General features: G+C 39.9%; 1 protein-coding gene across 2 annotated transcripts; it reads left to right on the forward strand.

Moving 5' to 3' along the window:
• The first annotated feature begins 257 nt into the window (after positions 1–257).
• Positions 258–11,034, forward strand: LOC138003998 (core histone macro-H2A.1-like). 2 transcript variants are annotated; one of them, XM_068850362.1, is made up of 7 exons: positions 258–626; positions 2,011–2,247; positions 4,989–5,072; positions 5,260–5,350; positions 6,731–6,820; positions 8,945–9,119; positions 10,429–11,034. In XM_068850362.1, exons 1-7 carry the CDS (start codon positions 342–344, stop codon positions 10,592–10,594), a joined length of 1,128 nt encoding a protein of 375 aa, XP_068706463.1. In that variant the 5' UTR covers positions 258–341; the 3' UTR covers positions 10,595–11,034. The 2 variants fall into 2 exon arrangements, with proteins under 2 accessions (XP_068706463.1, XP_068706464.1); XM_068850363.1 differs by having other exon boundaries at positions 10,432–10,729.

An 11,034-nucleotide genomic window follows, 5' to 3' on the forward strand; every position in this document is an offset into this window, starting at 1 on the left:
GAGACACTGGCCTGGAGGCTGAAACTTGGCAGTATTTTTGTTCTTAACTTGTAACACCACTCTTTTGCCGAATTAATTCATGTGCTTTTGTTGAATTAAATCAAAGACCCATCCCTTTGATTTTAGCATATGTGAGCAGCTGATGTTCTTTGTTCAAAACAGACGCCACGCGCAAAGCGAGCGCGACGCTCTTCCAAAAAAGGAGCGCTAGTTAGAACTCTAATTCTGATTGGTTGGAATTTCACCTTTGACGAGTGCTAGTGCTACGAGCTCTGTTGCACGCTTTCTCTGTTCGCCAAGCTTTGACTGTGTTATCTTGACCATTTCCCTATCAAATCAACATGTCTGGACGTGGAGGAAAAGCTGCAAAAAGGGCGAAAGCAGTTTCCCGGTCGGCTAAGGCAGGCCTTCAATTTCCAGTTAGTAGGGTTCACCGATATTTAAGGCAGGCAACACATCACTTTCGAATCGCCTCTGGTGCTCCAGTGTATCAAGCTGCCGTCATGGAATACTTGACGGCTGAGATTTTAGAACTCGCGGGAAATGCCGCCAGAGATAACAAAAAAACAAGGATCATCCCAAGACATATTTTACTCGCCGTAGCCAACGACGAGGAACTCCATCAGGCAAGTACCGGGTTTGTGGGCAGTTAATTTGATGTCATCGACCAGGCGACATCGCGAAAAGATGGCAAGTCTGATTGATTTCGATTCTAGTTCTGACAGATGCTTAAATTCATACGTGGCCACCAGATAATGAAAAAAAAAAAAAAAACGCTTGCTTGCTTGCTTTTCATCATTGAAAATTTTAGTTAACCCTAATTTAGGTATGGCTTTGTCTTTTTTCTTTGACCACATGAAGTGTTTCATTGACCTTTTTCATGGTACTGTTGATCTCCCAAGAGTTTCAGCTTGACTGTTCTCCAAGGTTTTTAAGATCTTCCTTTAGTATGCTTACGCTAATGGTTCTATTTCATTTTCGCTTTGTCGATTTCAGTCAAGAACCGATTGTGTACTCCATGCGTTGTGGGCCGTTCTGGTCAGCATTTGGCGCTTAAAACCATAAATAACCAAGATCATTATCAATATATCTTTTTTAGAGGTTCTAGGTATTTCTTGTGGGGGAAAATCATTAAATTAAAGACGTTTATGGTTTTATAATGTTAAAGACCTGTTTTCTTTAAGTGAACACCAAACAACCATACTTGTCACACTTTCATGTTATATATTCCGGCTCAGTTACCAAATATAAAATATGTCATTATTTTATTCATAGAACTTTGCATTGGGGTTATCAAGTAAACAAAGATTGAAAGCGGATATTTTTAGCAATAGCCATTTGTTGTTAATCGATCATCATCATCATCATCACCATCACATGTTTATGTACTGGGATTTTAGAGTAGCTTCAACCAATGCATATGATGTATCAATGAATGAAATGATATATGAAATGAATCATATACGGAACTGCGGGATTTGAAATCAAGTAAAGCCATGATACTCGCAGTTATGGACACAATTTTAGTAATTGCATAGAGAAGCCTGAAAAAATGCCGTTGAAGTCCTGGGTCCGGGGTTTTTTCAGGTTTCTCTACACAATTGCTAAAATTGCATCCATAACTGCGAGGATCATGGCTTTACTTGATTTCATATCCACAGTTCAGTATATGATTCATTTCATATGTCATTTTGTTCATTGCTTCATTCCTCACGGGAAAATTAGAACCCACAAATGACCAACTCCCAACGTCAGTGGCTTGATAGCTCAGTTGGTTAGAGTGTTGCACTGGTATTCCGAGGTCACAGGTTCAAACCTTGTTGAAGTCCTGAAATTTTCGGGCTTCTCCACGCAATTGATTGCATGCAATGTATGTAATAGTATAACACTGATTTAGGCATGCTTGTTGATTATGTTATCATTTCCACCCAATTTAGATGTTGGTATGAAGTTTAGGCCCAAATTTTTACAGTTTGGTAAATCTGTTCATGTCCCTTTTTTGTTCACTAGTTGTTGAAAGGAGTTACCATTGCATCAGGTGGCGTCCTTCCCAATATCCACCCTGAACTCTTAAAGAAACGGAAAGGTGGAAAGCTTGTTTCACCAGAAGAACTAGCAGCAAAGAAACCAAAGCCAAGCACTGGTACAAATCCAGGGACCTCAGGAAAGAAAATGGCTAGCCCTACAAAGAAGGCATCTCCGGTTAAGAAGGCACCAATCCCTGCCGGCAAAGGCAGAAAGAAGGGGGTAAGTTTTGAGCTTTACTGCACCTTATTGTGTAGATTTTCGGGGATCAACTTTTCTTTTTTACTTCTGCGAATCATGTTTGCAGTGACAGTTAAAAAAAAAACTGGACTGTGAAAGGCGTAAACTCGCCAAGTGGATCAGTCACCCAGTCATAATATTAAATGGGACACCTTAACTTAACCTGCTCCCCTACAGTTATTGAGCACAGTGAAAAAGCACACTTTACTGTTTTGTTCATGAGAGGCACCATAAATTTACCATCTATTCGATGTGACAAATACTGTCCGATTCAGCTACAGTGATTGATTGCAGTGGAAAACAACAATAATTTTTAGAAGAAGCAGACACCAGTTGTTCATAGGATGAGCTCAATTAACCCGGAAACTCCGAAAGTACCTAGGAAACAGATCTTTTTTCATCTATTTGGAGCATAGTTTGACATTTTACTCATACATGTATCAAGGAAAAAAAAAATTAAAAGAAAGACTTTACTGATTAGAGTGTAATCTGAAGTGGTAAGTATCTACCCCACATGAACCATGTGAGTGTTAGCCCTACTGATGGAAATGGGCCCACACAAGGACAGAGAAAAACTCCAGGGTGGGAATTGAACCCACGACCTTCGGGTTAGATCACCGCTACTCTACCGACTGAGCTACAAGGTCAGATGGGGGCAGGTAGTGGGAACTGAAGATTTTAAAATCAGGGCAATGAACATGTACAAGTGTAACGTTTGCAAGAAAACGTAATCCTTCCTTGTATTAAAAGAAAGGTTTGAACATGATGCAGGGAGGCGCGGTAGCCTCCGGCTATGGTCGTGAGGGGTAGGGGGGTGGCCCAGTGGTTAGGGCGCTTGCCTTGAGATCCGGAGATCCCGGGTTCAAGACCCGCTCTGATTTGTTCCAGGTAGTCCCTGGTTCAACTTCCCAGCTGCACCAGTCAGGATTCTTAACAGTTGTTGTTGTTCTGTTCCGTCGCTTTGTTGTGTTTCGTTGGCCCTGAAAAGCCCCTATGGGGAGCGGTCAATTAAGTATGTATTGTATTGTATGTATTGTAGCCTCATGGTTAGTGTGCTCGACTTCAGAGCGAATGGTCCGGGTTCGGGACCTGGCCGGGGACATTGTGTTGTGTTCTTGAGCAAGACACTTTACTCCCTCGGTGCTTCTCTCCACCCAGGTGTATAAATGGGTACCAGCGAAGTGCTGGGGGTAACCCTGCGATGGACTAGCATCCCATCCAGAGGGGAGTAGAATTACTTGTAGTTACTTCATGTTACAGAAACTGGGGATAAGCTCTGGCCTGATGGGCCACTAGGCCTGTAAGCTGACTTTACCGTTAACATGATGCAGTGCAGATATTAGTTGTTTAAAGTCGAGCACATCGTCAAACAAACAAAGCTATAGTATTCTCACAATGCATTTAAATCAAATGACTAATTATTTATTGTGCCATAGTTTTTTGGTTATAAGGTGTGGCATTTTTTCAGTTAAAATCTTTGTGTACGCTCAAGTTGTTCTGAACTTGGGGTGTGTCTTACAGGAACAAAATGTAATATTATTTTGCCAAATTTCCCCAAAAGTTTAGTTAGCAAAAACTAAAAAGACATGTTGGCCATTGACTTTTAAAAACTTGGTGGTTCTTAAGAGAACTGGGGTGGCTCTGGAAAGGGGTTGTGTTGTACATCACTGAACGGGGTTCAGGATTGGGCAAAAGAACAATAGAATGAACAAAGATAACAATGAATTTGGCACAGAAAACAATAGGAAGTATGACACTATACAACCAATGAAATATAGTGTTCAACAAGAGGTACAACTCTACCCCTGAAAAGAACTGTTTTGTTGATCTATTGTTAATTTAGGTCGTGTTCTATTGGGATCAACCATTTCAGCCGCAACCGGTTTAGGTTGAAGGGGTTGAGGTTTCTCAATAGAACACTTTTCCATCTGTTTTTGGTTGAAACTCGATAAACCCTGGGAAAAATTATTACCAGACTTCTCAGCGTTGACAAGTTGAGGGAAAGCAACACGGTAAGAGTCCACGGCCGATTTTAAATGGCCCGCGTAAACGACAATGGTCGCTGCCAGTGCTTTTTCAACCATTTCAACCTAGTTTGATGCCGGTTGAAAAAGTTGATCAACCAAACCAACTGAAAACGTTTTTTTCCGAATAGAACACAAAAAAACCCAACCAACTAAAAACGGTTTATCCCAATAGAACACGACCTTAGTCTTTGTATTTGCTGTCCATGTTAATGTTGGCTTCATCTCCATTCAGCCTTCTATTCTATTCTGCCTCATTCAATATGTAAACTTGACACAAACAAGATTGAGTGCAACTTGTAACTGGAAAACTACAGTATAATGTCTGAAGTCTTATTCCTATCATGATTTTACAGTGGTTACCAGTCACACACAGCCCTCAACGACTTGTTTTCATTTGTTGAAGCCAAATTTGGGTGGACATCAATCAAATGTTTCCATGGCAAATTTGACTAGGACTATTTCCATGGAAACATTTGATCGACTTCCACCCAGATTTAGTTTTGAAAAATGAAAGAAGACGTTAAGGTGCTTGTGTGACTGATAACCCCTATCAGTAAACTAATATGTGTGAATCTGTTGTCTTTCTTTCCAAAAGTTACACAGAGATTTTCTCTCAGTGTTAAAGGTGAAATGGATAATGCCACATTAAAGTCGTAACCTTTTATTTTCCCTACTTTACCTTTGCCATATTTCCAGCCTGCGCAGAAGAAAGGAGACAAGTCAGGGCCTGGAGCAGGTCTTGCGGTTCTATCAGAGAAAACTCTCTTTTTGGGACAAAAGGTAAAGGCAGAGAAAAATATTGTGATGTACATGAAGAGGGAGATAGTGTTTCTTGTTTATTATTCTTTTCCCTAAGACTATGTATTCAAGATAGGGGAAAGGGTAAGTTCACTTGTGGGCAAGTCCAGCTTTTTTCCTCTTCTACCTGAAGCTGGATTCTTTAACATAAAAGTTGTATCTGTTTCAGTTGACAGTCATTCAAGGAGACATTTCAGCAGTTGAAGCTGATGCCCTTGTCAATCCTACTAATGCAACGTTCTACTTGGGAGGTGAAGTAGGTATGTGTTCCCCTGATCAAAGGTTTTTGTTAATTCTGGATTATCCTTTGTCCCTAATTGGCTCCCCATTGACAAGTGCAATGTAGAATAGTATGGTGTAAGACAGACTAAAAACTAGGAGTGTCACTCTTAAGCCTAGTTTTCATGTCTGGAAAATCCCAGATGATCGGGGATCGGGATTTTGCCGTTTCCCAACAGTCCCAGATTTTGCCAATGTGTCAGAAATGGTCAGATGCTTGTCGCAGATTCTCCCGATGGTGACTGTTGGAAAATGGAAAGTGCGCCAAAAAATTGAAACTTACAATTTAGAGGATTGGTAACGAATGATGTCCCGGACGGTATGTCTGGAATCATCACCGATGATCGCAAAAATTTGGGATGCGCCAGGAAAGTAGAAACATGTCTTATTTTCCCAATTTATCCCTGGCCATCCGAGATTATCCGGGGTGTCTATGATTTATAGTTTTCATTAATTGGCAAAGTCTGGGATGGTCGGGAAATTGTGACATCCCTGATCGTCTGGGATTTTCCCGACATATGAAAACTAGGTTTTAAAAGGAAAGTGTTATGGGGGACATAGATAAAGAGTGTATGTAGATGTTGTTAAGGAAGCTCCATCTGAAGGGGAGTCAGGGCGGCTTAGTAATGGTAATGGTAATGAATTTATATAGCGCATTTTCTATTAATATATTCAAATGTGCTTTACAAGAAAGTGATCCATGGGTGAGATCGGACATCAGCATATATAGGCACCGCTGGCAGCCGCTATCAGTCCATTAGCGATCTCACCCAGCACATGAATGAATGAAATGAGTCCTGACCACAACACCGGGAGCTCCATGCCCTACTCTTTACGAATAGTGTGTGGGTTCTTTTACGTCCCATTGGGTTGTGAGCATTGAAAGGTTGTGAGACGGGGCCTACGATTTATAGTCCTTATCCGAGAAGACTTGAAAGTCTTAACCATTTGCGGATGTAATTACAAAGGTAGCACTTTCTCCTCAGTTATTTTAAGACCCTGAGTGTTGGTCCGGCCGGAGTCAAACTCACGACCTCCCGCATGACAGCCCGATGCTCAACCAACTGAGTCACGGGCGCGCGGTAGTGGGAATCAACCGTGCCTTACACCTCGGCAACCTGGGTTCAACCCTTGGCCATATGATTGTATGTCGGCTGAGTTTCAGTTGATCTCAATCTGACTCCGGTTTTCCTCCCTCATCAAATTCGACTCTTAGTCAATTACATCTGGCTGCGGGTGGTTACCCTCAATAGGGACAACCTGTGGTATCCTTCCCTTTCATTTAAGTGAATCAATAAAGTGGGTATTATTATCTAAAGGCATTTGACTTTCAGCCATAAGTAATGACAATTTGTTTGCAGGATCAGTGTTGGAGAAAACTGGTGGAGATGACTTTAAAGATGAGGTTAAGAAATTGTCAGAATCTCATGGACCTTTGGAACTAGCAACAGGTAAATGTTTATCAGTAATAGATGCTCTTTCTTCTATGATCATAAGTTTAAGTGCAAAAATTTAATGTGAAACAATTTTCTAACACATTACACTTAAGCAGGGGATTTGGTCAGCACAGAGAGACCCCTTTGCCATTAGATGGAAACAGTCTGGCTGTGTCGTGTGTGACTCATGCATGTATTCAATAGTCTGAAATAGACACTATTTATGTTACTCTCTCTTATGAAGTACATGTACCAGGCATTTACAGTATTAAAAAACTCAACAATAATTATCTTGCAGCAAAATGCATTATCTCTAAAGAACAATTAATTTTGACCAATTATGAGCTCAAATTATTTTTAAGTGCTAGATATTTTTGCAGGAATGAAATTACATATAGCATTCTGTTTGCAATTGACCAACGAAATGACCTCAGGAATTCAGAATCTCTAGAGCAAAGTTCAAGAAGGGCATACAGAGTTGAAAATGGGGTAAAAATTTGAGGAAAAACAGATCACACATGACATACACTGAACCTTGACTGTAAATACCATGATCTGTGGGGTTTTCTCTCAGGGGGGCAAATTTTTGGCTCATGGAAATTAAGCCTCTATAAGAATCAGTAGAACACATTTTATTCCACTCACGATTCTAAGATTATGCAGTTAAAGTGCCCCTCTGATTAAAAAAAATCACTTCCTTTTTTTCTACAGATTTAGTAAATGTGTTTGCTTACACCTGGCTTGCAAAATTTTGAACTTTGATTTTTATCCAAAGGCCATTTACTTTGAGTGTAAGTTTTGGACTTCTTGGTCCGCCATTACTCACGTTCAAAACTGATTGGATCTCAGAGGGTTGGATCCAGGGAAAAGAGACGTCAAAGGCTCACTAGCTTAAAATTTTAGTGTGTGAATTCACCTTTTTATATATTACGCAAAACATGAGTTTAAAAATTGGAAAGCCCAAAACGTGCTACATGTAATTCTGTGGGAGTACACAGGCATTGCATTCTTAAACTAGTGAGCCTTTGATGTCATTTTCTCCTCGATCCAGCTCTCTCAAGAACTTAAAATTTGTAATGGTGGACCATTAAGTAGGGAAATTCCGGTGAAAATAAACAAGTGTCTTTTTAAAATTAAGGCTTAAAACTTGGGTCACGTACTGTCTAGTTAAGCACTCACTGAAAAACTATGTCCCCACCGGTTTCGGCCGGTTTGGATGCCAATGGGTTAAGCACTCACTGAAAAACTATGTCCCCATTAACATAGTTTTGAAATCCAAAGAAAAATAAGAATATTATTGATTTTTTGGTCACAGGGGCACTTTAAATGTAATTTAACGGAGTTAACAACAGGAGTGCTCCTGTGCCGGTTGGTCCGTGCACTGTGATTTCCCACGCTTGATTGCTTTAGGGCATAGTATTGTAGTTGTGTAAAGGAAAAAGCATGTTTGTGCAGCACCTTTAGAAAAGAAATCCGAAGTAGAGTCTTAAGAAGTATTCTTCATCCACTGTTCATGGAACGTAAACTCGCTAACAACATTGAAATGGAAAATACTTCAAGGTCTTGCCCAAAATTTTAGCACTTACTGGCAAATAATTTTTATAATGAACATCGTTTCAGCCAACTTTGACATGTGATTGATCATTTCCTGGTATTTGTTGACAGGAATTTCTTTGTTCAACACAGTTTTTCCATAGATCTTTGCATATAACAAGAGGAACATGAGCGGAATGTTCGTAGCTTAGTAGCCAGGCATTAGATCTGACACAAAGATGGAAAACTGGACCTCGGAAGCAGCCATTTTCAAATGTTCTCGCACATAAGCGCCTCACCCATGATTTCTAGTGATGAATTTTGGGAAAAGGATGCAGCTTATCTGTGGGTGTTTATGGTGTAATTTTACCGGTGCTCATGTTACGAATTGCACTTGCAATCATGAGATTACCTACTGGTATACTAATCTTAGTCTACCTTTAAGAGCCGTGTGGGAGAGTACTCTTGGATGTAAATTCCCCTCCTTCAGTAAATTGGGCAATCCTATTCTGAAAGAGCTATCATTCAGGGATCTGAGGATGATATGATGACAATGGTTAAGAATCACTGACTTTGAATTGTTTGTTTTTTTGCCTTCTTTGTCAGCTGCCATAAGTGACGCACCCAATATGCATGCTCAGTATGTTATCCACGTACACAGCCCTACTTGGGGGAATGATCAATCCACAGAAAACTTGGAGAAAGCTGTCAAAAACACATTGACATTAGCTGATGAGAAGAACATCAAATCCATTGCTTTCCCATCAGTTGGAAGTGGAAGGTGAGTTTAAGAATTCTGTAATAAATTTTATTGGCTCTTATAGTATGCATGAAAACAAAAAAACAATTCTATTCTGATTGGCCACACAAGAGTGCAGTTATCTTGTATCATGGCTGATGGGTACAAATTACAAATGCATGTTTCCAAGTTTACAGTTGAATGACTTTTTAACAATAGTCTTGTAAAAGTCTGAATTCGGCAAAAGTAATTTTTCAACCAATCGGCTGAATGAACTTCATAGCAAATTGAAGCATGCACTGTCAAAATTTCACTTGATTTTTTTTGATTTTCCATCTTCCTTTTTTTCGTGTATATCATTATTAAAGTACTCTTGTCATTTCTGACTTAATTTGGTATAACTAAGCAGTTGTACATTTTTCAGGCTACAAATTTTGCAATGCCTTTGTCTGAAAATTAGTCTTTGTGGCAGGTGGTTTGGTGAATTAGAGATGATTTCCACTGGGGTTGATGCCAGTGTCTTGCCCAGCCCCACCCCCCTGCGCATTCGTTTTTGGCTTAGGTCCGGGTTTTCGTGCAGCTGTTACCTTCAAACAATCTCTCGAACGTTAAATTCCCGGTGGAAAGAAACGTCTAAAATTCACCACTCCACCTGCTACACAGGCTCTCTGAAAAACTTGTGCGCATTTATACCAAATTGCATTCAAAATAATATTATGGTTACCTATACGATTTTCTTCTTGGTCTGAACTTTTTCAAGCCAGTTCAATTCGATTTTGCTTTGTGTAATACTCATTGTCATAATCTGAAACAAAGGAAAAGTCTACTTGAACTACAATCCTGGTCAAAAGTTGTGGGGAAGGTTGCACACATCACTTCACTTCACACCTAATTCGGTTATTCTAAGTATTAGCTGTACTATTTGGGAAAGAGCATGCTCTTGTGGCCCCCCTCCGCCCCTCACCCATGTTCAATGTGGGAAGAAAAGTCACCATTTTGTTTGGTGCAAAATCCAGCAATGTTGGTAAAACATAGATTTCTAATATTGAAAAATCGTGGGAAAATTAATGAAGACAAGTCATAGAAAATCCTGGAAAATTAGCTCAACACTATGCACAAACGAAATAAAATTGTTGTCTCAAAGCTTTGGCAAACGCAAATGGAACCTGTCTCATTTCATATTCTGGAACACGTACGCATAACATTTCATGGTTTCCTAGGTTATGGATTTTGTCTTGTATGGTCCTGAAAAGTCATGAAATTTTAGGACACGAAGTGTACGAACCCTGCGAGGGGTTCACCATTTCAGAGAAAGGAATTTTGAACTTGTGTTTCCTTTTTCTCTTCAAAGCAGTAACAACTTCCCGAAGCAGACAGCAGCTCAGACCATCCTCAAAGCCATCTCCAACTACTTTGTTTCCGTCATGGCGTCATCCCTGAAACAGATCTACTTTGTTCTTTCTGACGCTGAGTCTATAGGTTGTTATACTTTGGAACTAGCGCGCCTCGACTCGTAGGAGTTTTTGGAATATTCCCGCAGACTCTCGCTATTTTCCGTATTTCATGAAGATTTATATGTTTTACTTAAAGTTGAAACCTGTGGGATAGATCACCAGGCGAAACAAGAGATCAGGAGAAGGCAATAAATATTGTACTAAATTGGGCTGTTCGAGAGCTAATGTTGTGAAACTTGTAGTATTGCGTAATCAAAGCTAGACTTGTTGACAAAAAAGCAAGCAAGCATCAGGTGTCAACTTCTTGAAGAGTCATTTTGAAACAGTTCCTTGATCGATATCGATGTTTTAGTGATAGACGACTGCTCTCTGTTTTTTCTTCATGAAAAGTTTACTTTAACATTTTTAACTGTATTTTTTATTAACTTCATCAAACACTTGTTGTAGCCATGAGCGAAGACTTCCTTGGGGCGAGAAAATAAATCTTCATTTTCGCCTTTAAA

The sequence above is a fragment of the Montipora foliosa genome, chromosome 5, assembly GCF_036669935.1.
Source record: "Montipora foliosa isolate CH-2021 chromosome 5, ASM3666993v2, whole genome shotgun sequence".
NCBI lineage: Eukaryota > Metazoa > Cnidaria > Anthozoa > Scleractinia > Acroporidae > Montipora > Montipora foliosa.